Source organism: Pogona vitticeps, chromosome 5 (genome assembly GCF_051106095.1).
Source record: "Pogona vitticeps strain Pit_001003342236 chromosome 5, PviZW2.1, whole genome shotgun sequence".
Classification (NCBI taxonomy): domain Eukaryota; kingdom Metazoa; phylum Chordata; class Lepidosauria; order Squamata; family Agamidae; genus Pogona; species Pogona vitticeps.
The window spans coordinates 192,389,446-192,407,685 of NC_135787.1; the positions used below are offsets into that span (position 1 = coordinate 192,389,446).

The window sequence follows — 18,240 nt, forward strand, 5'->3', positions numbered from 1 at the left end:
GGTTAAATATATTTTAAATAGACAATAAATAAATATAACTAGAACCATTGGAGAGCTCAGGGGTTTAGGCTTCTGGCTGCAGAGCCAGAGGTTGGGAGTTCGATTCCCCACTGGGCCTCCTTGATAGTGGAAGGACTGGATGATCTTTAGGGGTCCCTTCCAGCTCAGCCGTTCTAAGATGAGGATGACTATTGTTATTACTCCTTCTCCAGGTAATGGTTGGGAATAACCTGGTCTCCCCTTTGCCAGAGTGTTGCTCCTGGGAAACAAGATGGTGCTGCTATGCAATGTTCTCTTTTTGGCAGAGACCAACCAGTGCTTCCCCCCTCGGCCTGGCACACCGAATATGAAGCCAAGAACCTTAGGAATTAGCAGTGTAATGGGAATTAGCAGCAAGCCCTTCATTAAAAGAGAATAAACTCTCTCACCCTCTCTTCCAGTCGAGCCAGCTGCTCTTTGTAGTACGCATCATGCTTCTTCAGCTCCCTCTCTTTCTCTTCCAGCTGCTTGGCCTAAAAAAGCAACGCATACAGACACACACACACACACACAGACAAAGAGAGAAAAAACGGATCAAGAAAAAGCAAAATCCAGCAAATAAGACGTCTGACATAAATTGTGCCCATTAACTCTTCCATGGTGCCCAGAGCCAGCCGCCTGTACCGGTTTTTTGCCAAGATACGATATTAATAGGAGCATGATTAGAGCATTGAAAAAGTTAAGTGCTCGCCCATTGTATTTCCATGTTTGCTCAACAGCTGTGCCATAGTTCATCCAAATGGATTTGGGAGAAGTCACAAGACAGTGCCAAGCAAGCAGGATTGGAATGAATTCCCTAGTGACAGATTGGCGCTAGGGGCCCTGAAAGAAAAGGACAGTATTCAGACCACCAATGCGATGGTGAAATATCTGGAATGAGGTGGTGGTGTTGTTTTTTAATGTATCGTATTTTTCGTGTATAAGACTATACGTTTGTCTAAAACTTTTAGACTTAAAATTGAGGGTCGTCTTATACACAGAAGTAAGCTGATGAGAGAACAAAAACAAGTGGAGGGGAAAGCAGGGATCAAATTGTTCCAGCAGGGCTTTGATCCCTGCTTTCCCCTCTGCCTGCTAAATCCCATGGGGCTTAGCACAATGAGGGGGAAAAAGATCAAAGCAATCCCTCGGATGTATAAGGGGGAAAGGGATCAAAACGATCGTGCAGTCGCGGGATTGCTTTGATCGCTTTCCCCCTCCTTTTGCTAAGCCCCGCGGGGCTCAGCATGAAGGGAGAAAGCAGGGATCAAAGCAATCCTGCAGCGCTTTGATCCCTTTCCCCCTACACTTGCTAAGCTCCACTTAGATTTCTTAATTTGGGGTTACAAAAGTGGGGGGTGTCTTATACATGGAAAAATACGGTAGTCAGATTCACACCTCACGTAACATATATGAAATGCTGGTGTCTTCTGCGGGGCTTAAATCCAAAACAAACCCAAGCAAAATACATACAATACCCATGGCACACGTTGCATGTCCTGCATGTGAATGAACTCTCAAGTGTTTTAAGTGTCATGGCTGCTGCCATGCAACTGTTTGCAAAAGGCTGTTAATCCAGAAGGCAGGGAAACTGTTAAGTTGGGGCCTGCACTGCAACAAGTCCTGGCTCCAAACCACAGCAAGAGAGTTCTCAGATAAAGAGATCCTGCAGTTTATTGGGGATGATGGGAACCCAAGCAGAGAGTGGCTGTCTTCTCACTATCAAGGCAGCTGATGTTGCTTTGCAGTGGCGATCAAGCCAGAACCTCTTTTCCATGGCAAGCTCCCGAGGTACAATCCTACACTTACTATGCACCGCCACACTTCCTGGCTTGAACCCTCTCGGAGCACCTTAGAAATATGCTAACAATGCCTAATTGCAGGTTCTTACATCCTTTGCAAAAGTCTAATTAATTTTCCATGGTCACCAAGGAAACCACAAAGTTCGGCTTACTAACATTATCCAAAAGTGTTTGTAGTGAACAAACTCCAGCAAAGGTAGTAAATTACTCCAATAATTCCAAGTACACAACAGGCTACGTGTTCGAAGAGAACACAGTCCATTTTATGCTGGCTGTGAGAGCACCACCTCTAGTCACCAAGAAATTCAGTAAGTTTTAATGTTTGTGATGTTCAGCTCAAGCAAAAGTCTTTCATCTTTTTTTATAACATTTCCCCTTGCAAAGAATGCCCCCTCCCACCTCCACGACTGATCAAAGAGATAATTTTACTCCCTCATTGCCCAGAACAGGCTGCTTAAGCAAAATTAAACTTGCACAGAATAGTTCTTGAGAGCCCAGTGGTTATCCAGAGAGAACATGAAACATTTCACCTCTAGGATACCGATAAGGTTTTACTGTAAACCATGGTGTTTGTTTGTTTTTTAAATATTCTTTTAAAAAACATGAGCTGGGTATTTAAAAAATTTTCTGCTAGAACTATTTCGTATATTTTGCAAACAATGGTTGAAAGCTGACTAAACACTATTAATTTACAATCAAACAGAAGATTATTCACTATGGTAATCATGCACTGCATCTGTTGGTTCTGAGAAGTTCCTCTTCATTTAACTTCATTAAAATACTTTTAAACCAAAGAATCAAAGAATGAATGAATGAATGAATGAATGAATGAATGAATGAATGAATGAATGAATGAATGAATGAGTCTGTCTGTCTGTCTGTCTGTCTGTCTGTCTGTCTGTCTGTCTGTCTGTCTGTCTATCTATCTATCTATCTATCTATCTATCTATCTATCTATCTATCTATCTATCTATCTATCTATCTCTGAGAGTTTATTAATGTATAGCCAACACTGAAAACCTGCATGGAAATGGCATGAAATACGTAAAAAAGGGAAATGTGCCATCATAAACATGGGCTCTGCATTTTCTCTACTGCAAGTAAATAAAGTAATTAATACTACCATGTCACTTTCTGTTCTGGGCCAAGGAAACTGCTGATCCCGGGAACATAAGACAACAACGGAATGGGCCCTTGTAATAATCAATGGGTCTGTCCTTGAGGGCAGGTTTCCATCTGCCCTCAAGGAGACACTCATTAGGCCCATTAGGAAGAAACCTAGTTTGGCGGCGGACGAAATTGGCAACTATAGGCCCGTCACCAATGTTTCTTTCCTAAGCAAGGTGGTGGAGAGGGCGGTGGCCGATCAACTTCAGGCCCACTTGGAGGAAACAGATGCCCTGGATCCATTCCAGTCGGGCTTCAGGCCATGCCATGATACAGAGACGGCATTGGTTGCCCTGTACGATGACCTATTGAGGGAGGCTGACAGGGGCAAAGTGTTTCTGCTGGTCCTCCTCGATATCTCAGCGGCCTTTGATACCACTGACCACGGTATCCTCCTGGGGAGGCTCTCTGAGCTGGGAATTGGGGGCCTTGCGTTGGCCTGGCTCCGTTCCTTCTTGGAGGACCGTCCCCAGAGAGTACAGCTTGGGGAGAGCTTCTCGGCCCCATGGAGTCTCAATTGTGGGGTTCCACAGGGGTCGATTATCTCCCCAATGCTGTTCAACATCTACATGAGGCCGCTGGGTGGGGTCATCCGGGGGTGTGGAGCCTTGTGTCATCAGTACGCTGACGACACCCAGCTCCACATCTCCTTTTCACCAACTGCAGGAGATGCCGTTCTGTCCCTTCAGCGCTGCCTGGGGACTGTACTGCAATGGATGCAGGAGAACAGGCTAAGGCTGAACCCGGCAAGACGGAGGTACTGAGGGTGGGTGTCCCCACAGCTGGGGGACTGGGAAACTCCCTCTCTTCTGGGGGAGTGACTCTTCCCACCAAGGATGGGGTCCGCAGCTTGGGGATCCATCTGGACCCAGCGCTCACTATGGAAACTCAGATGGCGTCAGTGGTCCATACCGCCTTTTTTCACCTTAGGTAGATAGCCTAGCTGCGGTCCTATCTCGATGTGGGGGCGCTCACCACTTTGGTGCATGCACTCGTAATCTCAAGATTAGACCACTGTAATGGGCTCTACGTGGGGCTGCCTTTGAGGCTGATGCGGAAACTGCAGGTGGTGCAGAATGCAGCGGCCAGATTACTCAGTGGAGTGAGAAGATACCAACATATCTCGCCCACTCTGGCCGCATTGCATTGGCTGCCCATCCGCTTCCGCATCGACTTCAAAGTGTTGATGCTTACGTACAAAGCCCTAAACGGTTTAGGGCCTCAATACCTGGCGGAACGCCTACTCCCACCAAGATCTACCCGTGACACTCGTGTGAGCCAGGAGGTGAGGCTGAGGAGCCTAACGCCAAGGGAGGTCCGGAAGGAAAAGACGAGAAATCGGGCCTTCTCGGCGGTGGCTCCTCGCCTCTGGAACAACCTACCTCCTGAGATTCGTGTGGCTCCCTCGCTGGGTACCTTTAAAAATCAACTTAAAACATGGATGTTTCGGCAGGCCTTCCCTCCAGTCAATCCCTGATGCCCTCTCTCTCCCTTCTATTTGTCTATTTTATTATGTTTATTTTTATGTAAAATTGTTTTATATATGTTCACTGTTCTATTTTATGCTGTTAGCCACCTAGAGTGGTCTTAACCGACCAGATAGGCGGGATATTAAATAAATAAATAAATAAATAAATAAATAAATAAATAAATAAATAAATAAATAAATAAATAAATAAATAAATAAATAAACAAACAAATAAATAAATAAACAAACAAACAAACAAATAAATAAAAGATAAAGATCATCACAATCCGGGCTGGAATCCCAATGAAAAAAAAAAAGGATTGTTCTCTAAGTTATGTCCTGAGCTATACTTTTTTGAAAGAATCAATGTCTTTATACTTCTGTTATTGGTCCTTGTTTTTCTATAAAAGCCTGGCTGTAAGTTATCACTTTGGATAACTTGCGTGGGGGGAGATTCTCTCTGCTAGAGTAATAAATAGCCTCTCCTGTTATTTCCTGCCTCCCCGGTTATTTTTCAAAGGTAAAAGGTCTCAACAGTCACACTGTATGATATGTTGTTGTTGTTTAGTCGTTTCCGACTCTTTGTGACCCCTTTATGGACCAGAGCACGCCAGGCCCTCCTGTCTTCCACGGCCTCCCAGAGTTGAGTCAAATTCATGTTGGTAGCACTGTATTATATACAAGCATGTATTTTTCCTCCAGAAGAAAAAACAGTACAGCTGGATCTCCACATCCACAGGATTGGTATTCATGGTTTCAGGATTGGTATCCATGGTATAACATACAGATCTATATATAAAAGGGGGCAGGGCTTGTCACCTTTGACCTGTCCTCTAGCAGCCTTTGTTCCACTGCCTTGTGTGTTGTTTGTAGGGTTTGCTACTATCCACGGTTTCAGGCATTCATGGTACATTGTAGAATGTTACATCGTGGAACAGATGCGATGGATACAGGCATCCTAATGTGTACAGTGGCTAAAATCCTGTTACTTAGCATAGTAAACTACAACTAGAAGATTTGGGGGATTTTGTGAACCCATTCTTCCATATGTTCCATTGATTTAACGGGCCTACTCTAGTTGCAACGTACTGCACTAAGCAACAGAATGTCATTGTCTTTCTTTATGACAACACAATAGTTCATTAAAGTAAGCAGGAGTTAAAATTGTCTTGCGTAGCTGTGCATTAAGAGTTGCACACTGACTCACAAAACTCAGAAAAAGGCTGAAACCTTGTTCATCTTTGCATGACATAAAGCTATGCCAGTGCATGCCTGCCCAATTAAATTAAATTAAATTATTTTAATTTTCAAGGGCAAGCAAGTGGAGCAAGACAATAAGGCGTGTAACTGGCTTCCGAGAAAGCTGATTACTGGAGGATCGGCTAGCTGGGCTGGCGAGGTGGGGATGCGAAGGGAATGAGTGTGTTGTTTGGTGCAAGAGTGGATGTGCGTGTGTGTGTGTGTGTGTGTGTGCAAACAGCAACCCCATCCTCTGCCAGCGGAGCAGCTGTGAGACCAAAAGAGACAGCTGCCTGCCTGCCTTCTGCAAACCTCCCTCTCAGGAGTATGAAGCAAAGGTGAGTTGGTGGGGGAGAAAAACTCGAGATTGAGGAAAGGGAGAAGCGAGGGGAGGGCAGTCCAGAAGAGGAGCAAGTCTGTTTTTCTTTGCACACCGTCGCTGAGAAAGCCTGGCTCCCTGTTATGCCTGTGGAAGGTGTAATGGATAGCACCTTCCGCCTTGGTTGTGACCGTAGCATCCACAAGTGTAACGTCAAGCGACACCCATGTAGCTACGTTTGCCTATGTTTGGTTGACAGCAAGTTAAGATTCGCCTTTGAGAAATCAGGGGATGTTGCTTATTTCCATAAAACGTACCGATTAAATACTTTAATAATTTAAAATAATGAAATAAAATACATGAATAAATAATTTGCTGGAAGACTCTGGTTGGATCTAGAAATTAAATGAATGGCTAATAGGCTTGTATTCAGATAAACTGATCTTAACCTTAGCTCAGTAGGTATCTGGCTTTGGAGCCAGAGGTTGGGATTTTAGTACCCCATACTGGGCATCTCAGAAGAGCCAGCCTGGGTGACCTGGGGCAAACTGCGCTCCCAGAAAAAGGACATGGAGAACCACTTCTGAGCACTTTCTACCTGGAAAACCCTAAAAAGGGTCAGCATAAGCCACAACTGACTTGATGTCACACAATTATTATTCAGGAGGGGAAAAACTCTCAGGGATATTCTGCTTCTGTGTCCATGATTTGAAAGGCCAAGAAATAGCCTGATATTGCTGTACAATATTTTGCTTGCAATACCAGTTGAAAAAATGACCCCAAAGTTTACACAGCAAAGGGCCATCGGAATGTTGTCAACAAGCATGGCAACAGTCAAGACAGTCCGCAGGAAGTCCTCTTGGACTCCCTTTACCATTCACAAAGTGAGACCAACAAGGGAAAATCCCAGAAGCTGAATCCTTTTATTCATCTGCTAGCCATTTCTCACCCAAACACAAAGCAGCGGTCAGGGCTGTTTTTCAGCAAGTGCAGGAAAAGAGGAAGACCCACATAGAATCATAAAGTTGGAAGGGGCCTATAAGAATATACCATAAGAATATACCAGGAGAAGGGGACGACAGAGGACGAGATGGTTGGACAGGGTCATCGAAGCATGAATTTGACCCAACTCTGGGAGGCCGCGGAAGGCAGGAAGGCCTGGCGTGCTCTGGTCCGTGGGGTTATGAAGAGTTGGACACATCATCCTTGTTGCCCTGCTTTGAACTTGTTCCAACTCGTGAGACAGAGACCATCTTTCATGAGACAGACAGTATCAATAAAGGAAGTCACAGCTATTAGTCTGCAAGGCCTGAACATAACTTACTGGAAAAGACAATATTGAAAGGAGGGGGGCAGTAGAAAGAGAGAACAACCTTATATGAGAGGTTGTTGGGTGGCAAGTTCTGAGCAGAGCTGTTAATGATGTGACAGCTATAATTATTCTTTAAGACAAACTTATGGTGTGCATTATTTTATTTAAATCAAACTTATTTTCTTGCTGATTTAATTTGTGTCAGTCTATGACAATCTGCCCTGCCTTCAATTGCCAATCACCAAACTGCCACTGTCAGAATCACTGTTGACTCTCAGAAAGCACGTTCTTCATTTTCAAGGGTTGATGTCAAAATCCACCAACACCAAGTCTCTTCTTAATAGGAAACTAAGGACAAATGACATTTGAGAGCTCAAGGCCACTGTGCAAATTCACACTGTCAAGAAATCTGTCAAGGAACATAACATCTTCTCGGGATCAAGAACAAATGTAATGCTTAACCTGTTCTGCACAGATAGCAGACTGAGCACATCCTTTGAAGGTAAAGGTTTCCCTTGACATTTAGTCCAGTCGTGTCCGACTCTAGGGCGCGATGCGTCATCCCCGTCTCCAAGCCACAGAGCCAGCGTTTGTCCGAAGACAATCTTCCGTGGTCACATGGCCAGTGCGACTAGACACGGAATGCTGTGACCTTCCCATCGAGGTGGTACCTATTTATCTACTCACATTTCACATGCTTTCGAACTGCTAGGTTGGCAGGAGCTGGGACAAGCAACGGGCGCTCACTCCATCACGTGGATTCGATCTTCCAGCTGAAGATCTACAGACCTTACAGCACAGAGGCTTCTGCACTTTAACCCGCAGCGCCACCACGTCCCCACACCACAAAAAAGTTGTGTGGTATTTTCAAGACTCGCAAGACTCATTTAGCATGATTAGGCAAAACTAAAAAAAACTTCCATCTGCTAAATCTTGTGGCACATCTTTAAGATGAGCAAACCCGATTACTATGAAACATCCGCCCAAACTCTCTGTTGCTGTTATTACACATGCTTAGCTCTTTGGAAATTTTTGATATGCAGAGTATACCTAGAATTTATGAGCCAGCTTGGATATTAAGATCATCAGGAGAGGCCTTTCTCTCAGTTCGACCATCTTCACAGGTGTATTAGGTGGAGAACACAGGAGAGGGCCTTCTCTGTCGCTGCTCCCAGACTTTGGAACTCCCTCCCACTGGAAACCAGCCTGGCCCCGTCTTTGCTCTCCTTCCACAAGCAGGTGAAGACCTTTCTCTTCCCTCAGTGACTGGCTGCCTGAGTGGGATTTTTAGATGGCCTGTTATGCATTGCTGCTTAGGATTTTTAGCACTATTTATGTTTTCCATTCTTTTGTGTTTTCCATTTCTCAGAGTGGCATTTGGTTGGGGGACGGTTGTCCGTGTGTTTTTGTGTTTTTCTTTCTTTTTTAAAATATTTATATACTCATTGTTCTTAGCTTTAATTACTGTCTTTCAACGATTAAAAACGCCTTGGGTCCTTTACAAGGAGAAAGGCTGGGTAAAAACACTTTAAATAAATAAATCACTTTCAAACTGGGAAAGAGCTTTTCCTAGGGCAGTTTGAGACATCCTTAACCAATAACCTCCTCTTTTTCCAGGACTTTCTCATTCTGCAATCCTAGACAACAGGGTCAACCTCCCTGCTTTCTGTGCTGCAACATAAGAGAGGAAACTTCCTTGCAAAATATAAATAAATTCAAAACTGGTTAATTTTTCCATGTTTAAACAAAACAATTATTTCAGAAAATTAATTAGTAACAATGAATGGATCCTGAAACAATTATCAGGCAACCTTGGCAATTTCAAGGTTACATTAGTTTGCAAAGTCACACTTACATTCTTAAGGAAAGCTTAAGTCAGAACTCAGATTAGTTATGCTTTGGCTGTTATGAGATTAATGTGTTTTTTTTTCTGGTGATTATACTTAGGAAATGTATGTGAGGATACATAAGTGTTACATTGATTTCTGAACAACGGCATAAAATACAACCCCAAATCCACCTAATAAGCTTTTGGGGTGGGTGGGTGTGTCCTGTACTGATTACATCAAAGCCAAAATTGATACTGAAACGTTCATTTCACTTTCAGCAAACATGCAAAACAGTGCCTCATTTGTTTTCCTGAAAGGGAGAAGATTTTATTCTCACAAAAGCAGCACGGGTCTCTCATCACTACATCACACTGGCTTTTCAGTTAAGGTTCTTTTTAGTCTACTAATGTTTTAGATTTACAAAGCAGGAAACGGATGTGAAAACTAAAGATAGGAAGGAAGGAAGGAAGGAAGGAAGGAAGGAAGGAAGGAAGGAAGGAAGGAAGGAAGGAAGGAAGGAAGGAAGGAAGGAAACTTGGGGGTTTTATTTAATATTCTCAGGCAGTGGATAAGTGAAACCACGGATACTGATCTCACGGATACGGCAGTCCTGGTGATTTTTATTTCTTTTTGCTTATTGTAATTCTCTAATCAGTTTGTGGCTTTGCTCCCACCATCTAAGCAAAGTGTCTGCAGGAATCCAAACTACAGACTACAACTTTTGCTGCAATACTCCATTTAATGAAACGCTGACAGTACAACTTACCTTAACTTCCATCTCCTTGAAGCATGTAAATCAGAAAATAAAATAAAGTAAAATAAATGAAAGGATACAAATGAAGCCATAAAATGTGCACAGCGTGTACAAATTCTCAAGTTGGGACTATCTTAGCTCGCGTTTCTTTTCCAGCAAAGGTAAAGGTTCCCCTTGACAATTTTTGTCCAGTCGTGTTCGACTCTAGGGGGCGGTGCTCATCCCCGTTTCCAAGCCATAGAGTGAGCGTTTTGTCCGAAGACAATCTTCCGTGGTCACATGTCTAGTGCGACTTAGACACAGAATGCTGTTACCTTCCCACCAAGGTGGTCCCTATTTATCTACTTGCATTTGCATGCTTTCAAACCGCTAGGTTGGCGGGAGTCTTTTCCAGCAAAGATAGAGCAAAGATAGAAGCAAAATAAAAAGTATAGCTTATTTCTTTACTTTTTCTATGTATAAAAGGCCAAGCTGAATAATCCCAGCATCGCAGGCCGATGGTGCAATAGGAAAATCAACAAAAAGGTGGGAAAATGAAAATCAGATCAGAAGAAGATATTTTGAATTTTGTCCAAATTAGGACAAGTCTTCTCAATTTCATTTCCTCAATTTCTGTCCATAATAGTTTTTTTTCAAAAAAAATTCCAAATCTCAGGTAACTTTGAATTTGATTATTATTTATTTTTACACTAGCAGATATAAATGTTTCTATCTCACTCACATTTTCATATATCTACATATAGGAATATTTTTTTCCAGTTCACTTAATATTTGAGAAAAGGAAGAATAAATGCCACACCTGACAATCTAACTGGTAGCAGACCTTAAAAAGTCCATCACAAAAAGACACAACAATCCACACCCTACTGGTGTTCAGTATGACATCTGTGTAATTTGCTGCAGTAAAGTTGCAGCTAATCAAAGAGATGCTGGAGTGTGTCCCAGATGCATTCCAGCATACAGTGGTGCCTCGCTTAATGATTGCCTCGCTTAACAAGGAAATCGCTTGATGATTAGGTTTTTGCGATCGCAAAAGTGATCATAAAACGATGGTCAAAATGGGAAAAATCCGCTTCATGATGATCGGTTCCCTGCCTTGGGAACCGATTTTCGCATTACGATGATCTAAAAAGAGCTGATCATTGGGTTTCAAAATGGCCACCAGGTGTACAAAATGGCTCCCCGCTGTTTTTAGGAGCCATTTTTCGCTATACAGGCACCCGAAAATGGCCGTCCCTATGGAGGATCTTCGCTGGACGGTGAGTTTTCAGCCCAGTAGAACGCACTGAATGTGTTTCAATGGGATTTTTTATTTCGCTTTACGATGTTTTCGCTCTACAGCGATTTCGCTGGAACGAATTAACATCATCAAACGAGGCACCACTGTATTCACAATTAGAAGCAATTAAGACGTGGCAAGTTCTGCAAAGCTTATGTGAAGATATCAACAGCATTCTGGCCAACTTTGGATCGCAATGAAATACGGATAGGGAGGCGGAAAATCTAACGGCTCGGAGCAGGGTGTTCCCGATTCCTCACAGAGACTAGCAATCATGGTACCAAAATGGGGTATCAAAATTTAAAGGCAGCTTCATTTGGAATACCCAGATCTTTAGAAAAAATAAGCACGGGATGAGATCTCCTATCATCAGTTCCTCTATTTGTAGACTATCAGGTGGCTTAGTGACAAGCAGAAACAGGATACACGATTAGTAGATAGTTATTCTCTTAGTGATTCAAACTGTTATTAAACTTATTTCAGAGCACGGTGGATTTCATTAAACCAAGATTTATTTATTTTTTAAAAAACCATCAGATTTTTTTGCAAATAAAATAAGAAATATTTTTAAAATTTAAAGAATGATTTAAATTGCAGTTTAAATCTATCGGATTTTTAAAAACAAATTATTGATTTTTATCCAACCTATTTCAGAACTATTTGAAGAGACCCTTGCCCAGCAGGCCGAGGCAAAGAGGAAGTCACAAAAGCAGCAAAACCAGGGAGCCGGACAGGGGACAGACTGGATTTGTCTTCAGTGTGGAAGGGACTGTCACTCTCGAATTGGCCTTCTCAGCCACACTAGGCGCTGTTCCAAGACCTCCATACAGAGCACGCTACCATAGTCTTTCGAGACTGAAGGATGCCTAACTAAATTTCAGAACCTGGAAAAACAAGTTACTCTGAACTGCAATTCCTCAACCCACTCCCTTCACACATCGGCAGAGCTGGCAAAGTTTTCCAAACTCTGGTTTTTCATACTTGTTAACTTCTTTATTCTACCACCAAGGATCAGAGGCTGCCAATCTTTACTGACATCACTGACACTGGCCAATACTCCATTACAAAGCACTGCCTGCGCGATAATAGTAATGCCATTAGCAATGGCCAACGGCCACTAATTCAAGAGCTGCTTGTTCATCTGATTGAGGGTATGACCTACAAAAGTAAGAGTCCCATAACGTATTATTATTAGCCTTACCAGTGGAGGCATATGAAAAGAGAGGTCGTTCCCCATCTGATGCCTTGTTAGCCTGACCCACATCTGTGCGCCAGAATAAAGCTCCAGCCATGACCCCCCTCAGATTTAACATCAAGAGTTCTGGAACATCAAGAGGCAGGTGAATCCCACCCCCAAACAGCAGCTGTAATAATTTGCAACCTTTTTAAATGGCGTCCCCAAAATCTCTGACAGCAATCCAGCAAACGTTGTGCGCGTTTACCAAGGACAGCTATAAGACTAGGACCGTGATGATGAACCGTTTTGAGCCTGAGTGCCCAAACTGCAACACCAAATCAACTTCTTTATTTCAAAGTGCCAACCCTGCAATTAAAACCCGAATACTGAGGTTTTAGTTTAGAAAAACAACTGCTCCTGCACTGCAAGAGTTAAATGCTTGTGGTTCCTCCCCCCCCCCCCCCCCCGGTATTAGCAAAGAAATACCTACTGGTCCTCCAATCCCCCATTGGCCTAGACTGGTAATGCTTCCCATTGCACCCCTCCACTGGACCACTGCACCAGCAGAGGGGAGTGCCAAAATCCAGGATCGGATGGCGGGTAAGTATTTCCCAATGGCGACTTATGGCTCGCGTGCCCACACAGAGAGGGCTCTGTGTGCCAGTAGTGGCACACGTGCCATAGGTTCGCCATCGCTGGACTAGCACATCCCTCATAAATGGGAGACACAGGAGCACACATATTTCAGGTCTAACATATTTTCATTGGTGGGAAGCCGAGCCTCTTCCCACTTCTTAACGAAACAAGAATTCAATACAGTCATGCCCCACTGGACAATTATCCCGCTCTTCGACGAATCCGCTTTACGTTGACGTTTTTGCGATAGCTTTTGCAACTGCAAAACAATGTTTTAAATGGGGTTTTTCGCTATGTGATGATCGGTTCCCTGCTTTGGGAACCGATTTTCGCTTTACGATGATCAGCAAACAGCTGATTGTCGGGTTTCGAAATGGCCGCCAGCTGAAGAAAATCCCCCCCCCGCTGTTTTCTAGGACGGATTCCTCGCTTTACAGGCACCAAAAATGGCTGCCATATGGAGGATCTTCGCTGGACGAGCAGGTATTCAGCCCATTCGAACGCACTGAACGGTTTTCAATGTGTTTCAATGGGGTTTTTTATTTCGTTTGACAACGTTTTCGCTCTACAGCAATTTCGCTGGAACGAATTAACATCGTCAAATGAGGCACCACTGTATACCAAATGATGCAGAAACTAGTCACCAAGGAGCATGAGTTTCCAAGATGAAATGGAAATGTGAGTGTGTTCCAAAAAAATTGCACGCTGAAAGAAAAAAAAAGGTCAGCTATGCATAATAAGAAAGATGGGAAAACTGCAAGGGACCTCATCACAAACAAATTCTCCTCACAGACTTTTGAGAGATCAATTAAACACAATTGCTTGGACCTCATAGAAGGAAAACAAAAGTAGAAAATTAGCAGAGTTGCTGTTGTGGAACAAGAGAAGGGAGTGGAAAAAAAATTAAAGGAATGTAAAGCTTTAAGAAGTAAAGAATGAAGTAGCACCGCCTTTGAAGTCTTACAGTAGAAGACATATGCCTCGTTCGTAATTCGTTTTCAGTGAGCAAACCCAATTTCATGGTATTATTTAACACTTCATGGAATGTGTGAACGGATTCCACTGAAATGTATTACTTCGGAAGCAGTGTAAAAGTCTTCTCAGTGATTTTGTTATCTGGCACGGGCCATTTCACACATGAAAAGCATGGGTGCACAAGACCTGACTTGAAATGCTCTCTCTCTCCATCCCACCCACATGCTACCAAGCCACGAGGTTTCACAGATTGCAATTCGAGATGGGCACAAACCTGGGTTCGTTGACCCAGCGCCACAAATGTCACACGTTCCCTTCCCCCACCCCCTAGCCGGATCTTCCATCCATCAGCCGAGATCCTGGTAAAAAGCAGAAGAATCAGCTTTTCTGTAAGGCTGCTGTCTTTCAATTACAGATGCCTATTATTGTTTTTGGGAAGTTGTGCTGTGGTTAGATGTATGTCATAGTACACCTATAACCCAAAATTGTAAATAAAAGCAGCTGAGGCCACTTTAAGACCACTGATCGTTTCCTAAGAATCCCTAGTCTTTATTTGATTCTTTAGAGGCACGCTGGAAATTGCCAACATAGCAGCCCACTTCAGGAGTCTTTTCTCCATCCAATCTCTCTTTCACATGTCTTTTTTTCTCCAAAACAATTGCTTCGAGGTCTGTAATCCTGTGTCCTGGGAGGCTGAATTGTTCTGACACTGGCTTTTTTGTGTTCTCATTTCCGATGCCAGATTTGTGTCTATTTATTCCCATGTAGACTGCCTTCCGAGGAATGCAAAGGCTGTGCAGATCACATGAGCAAGCCCAATGGTTTGGATGACTTTGTTGGGACTCCTAATGGTGGGGACTCCTAATGGTGGGAGCTCCTGACAACAGAAGCCGAGACACACTAATTTGGCCACAGAGGGCATAGTGTGGTTTGGGAGAGCATGGAATCCCCTCTTTAAAAAGGCATTTTGGACTAAGTTAGCTCTGGCTCTCATCGTGTCATCAAACTGAGACCAGTCCTGACTGGGTTGTTTTTTCAAACTACACAAATATAGAGTGATGCACAACTACATTAAAATAACTGTAGGAGATACTGATGAAATCTAGGAAGTAAATTATGAAAAAACACAAAGTTTTTGACATACAGTGGTGCCTCGCTAGACGATGATAATCCGTTCCACTGAAATCGCTGTTTAGCGAAATCATTGTCTAGCGAAAAGCATTTCCCCACTGGAATGCACTGAAACCTGTTTAATGCGTTCCAATGGGGAAGAATTGTCATTGTCTAGCAAAGATCAGCCATAGGAAAGCCGCCTTGCCGAACAGCTGTTTAAATCGCTGTTTTGTGAAGCTTAGGTCCCGAAAACACCTGTTCTGCGAACGTGGAGGAAGCTGTCAAAATAGTCGTCTAGCAAAAATCGGTTTGCAAAGCAGGGACCAAACATTGTTCAGCAAAATTCCTCCATAAGCATCACTGTTTTCCGAATCACTATAGCGATCGCAAAAAGTCAATGTCTAGCGAAAAAACTGTCATGCAGGGTAACTGTCTAGCGAAGCACCACTGTACATTTCTGATGAGTGAAATGTCAATCACTGAAGGGAAATAATGAAGTGCCATGGAAGAGGGATTTTGTGCAAGACTTTTGACTTGATTAATATAGTGTACCCAGTGGTTCAAGGAAAGCAGCAAAAGAGGGGAATGTGTAGTGAAGGCTTACAGGCACCACCCATGAAGGGCAAAGTCACTGATTTACAATGTTTTCTTCGCACATACAGAGCAACAGAGAAATGAAAAACAGCACCAATCCACCTATGTCAGTCCTGAGGAAGGAGGCAGGCAAACAATCCTGAAACAGAGCACACTGGACTCGCTATATGGCCCAAAGGCACCAGATAGCTAGAGGATCACAAACTAACAAGCTCATGGCATACAAATCACAAACTGACACAAGTCCAGCATATGTCAAGAGTCGTAAACTTGATCTCCTTTTATTTCAGAAGCTGAACGGGGAGAGGCTGGTTCGTACTTCGATGGGAGAACACCAGGGAATATGTGGGATCTCTAGATAGGGCAGAAGGAAGAATCCTGCCTAAAACCAGGAGAGTCAACGTTGCCTATCATAGTTGATAATACCAAGCTAGACGGACCAAAGGTCTGCTTCGGTGGAAGGCAACTTCTAATACTGGATTTAACACTTTGTTCATTCTACCTGGAGAAGTGAGATAATCTCCCCCGGAAAACTGTTCAGCCAATGTTTTTTGGCCCATGGATTACCTCCTTTCTCTTCTTCTTAATATATGACACTAATCCTCAGATAACGATGTGCATTACAATGTATTGACTGCAAGTATAATTCTGGAGAATAATGATGCCCAAATCTTTGTAATGTAACTAATTATACTTCGAAAGGAACCCAATCTTCTTCTTTTTAGGTCCTAGACTGCTGTATCATTGTCCACAGATACAAGCTGTTTCTTTTCTTTTCTAGGATTGTGTCATCACGGGATAAGATTGTTCTTGCTAACATCTTATATGGATTTTCCAGTAGCAATGTACTATGGAAGTAAGAGCTGGACCATAAAGAAGGCTGACCGCCAAAGAACTGATGCTTTTGAATTGTGGTGCTGGATGAGACTCTTGAGAGTCCCCTGGACTGCAAGGAGAACAAATCTATCCATTTTGAACGAAATCAACCATGAGTGCTCACTGGAAGGACAGATCCTGAAGCTGATGTTCCAATACTTTGGCCATCTCATGAGAAGAGAAGACTCCCTGGAAAAGTTAAATAAATAAATAAAAGACCCTGATGTTGGGAAAGTGTGAAGGTAAGAGGAGAAGGGGACGGCATGGGACGAGATGGTTGGACAGTGTCATCGAAGCGACCAACATGAATTTGACCCAACTCCGGGAGGCAGTGGAAGACAGAAGGGCCTGGCGTGCTCTGGTCCATGGGGTCACAAAGAGCTGGACACGACTTAACAACTAAAGAACAACAAAAAAAACTCTACATCCCTTCTTTCAGAGGAGGACTTTGATTGCCACTTACCTATTACGGTAGAGAAACAAGAAAGGACAAAGACTGTCTCTGCAGCTTGACAGCTCCCATTTGGAACAAGAGAAAGTTTGATGATTTGGGAGGCACAAAAAGCATGCAGAAGGGGGTTCTAAGTGCACAGAGACTAAATGCGCACCCCCCCTTTTTTTTTCCTTGTAAAGCGAAAGCTAAACTGGATGCATTCCAGATTTTCAAAGTTCTTTCTGCCATGCTTGATTTAATGCGCCTTTGGTTCCGAGTATCTTGAACAGAGAGGACTATGAGACATGACCTCACTGTTCAAAGCATCTCCAAGCCCAGTGTGTTTATTAGAACTCTTCTGAAAAAAAAGCACTGAACCTTGGATGATGTGTCATTTACAAATAAAGTGAAACATTCCGCTAATTGAATACACGGCCACTGTTAATTATTTTCTTACCGCTAATTGATATTCACTGAGATCATGTTCTATAGCCCCATAAATATAATACTGCCTTACTCATGTGTGAATCAGTGGCGAATTATCTGCCTGTGGCATGTTTAAGCTGCCTCTTGTATCCTGTTACTCTGCCTCCCCTCCTCTTTCTTTTGTATTATTTTGAAAATACAAACATCATTGGACACTTGGTGGAAACTGTTCATCTGAATTATTTATGTCATTGACAATTCCTGCAAGCCCTCTATCAAACAGAAAGGCACAATTCTTGCTTGTGGCTGAACCAGCATGTTAGAGCAGAAATACATTTCTTTATGTGACTGATAATACGACAGAGCTAGTATTTCTAGCCTAGTGGCCAAAAACCTGTGCTACAGATCAGGAAGTTCCTGGTTAAAAGGTTACTTCAATAGTGAGGTCTGTAGTTGGTAAGTTCTACATTTCAACTCCTCCACATCTCCAGGTGATGCTATCTCAGGCAGCAGTGCCTAGAAACGCTGACTGCAGTTATTCCCAGCTGAGGTAGATACTGTTGTTGTTCTTGATATAAGGTCAATTCATACACCCCAAGATCCAGGTCTATAGAGCCTGTGTCCTGAGTACACTCCTGTACTGCATTAAGTCCTGGACTCTTTGTGCACGGGGCAGGAGAGGAAGCTGAACATGTTCCATATGCGTTGTCTCTGACGCATTTTTGGCATCACTTGGCAGGACAAAGTTCCAAATAGAGGAGTCCTAGAACGAGCTGGAATTTTTAGCATGTGTACATGACTGAAACAGCGACGTCTATGTTGG

At 43.2% G+C, this 18,240-nt stretch overlaps 1 protein-coding gene across 2 annotated transcripts in view; it reads right to left on the minus strand.

Annotated features, from left to right (window-relative positions):
• The window catches only part of CHCHD3 (coiled-coil-helix-coiled-coil-helix domain containing 3), a 261,889-nt gene that overhangs the window by 110,467 nt on the left and 133,182 nt on the right, over positions 1–18,240 (minus strand). For both annotated transcript variants that reach the window (XM_020800276.3, XM_020800275.3), the window contains exon 5: positions 429–512. In XM_020800276.3, coding sequence (XP_020655935.3) covers positions 429–512 — 84 coding nt within the window. The remainder of the gene's footprint in view (positions 1–428; positions 513–18,240) is intronic.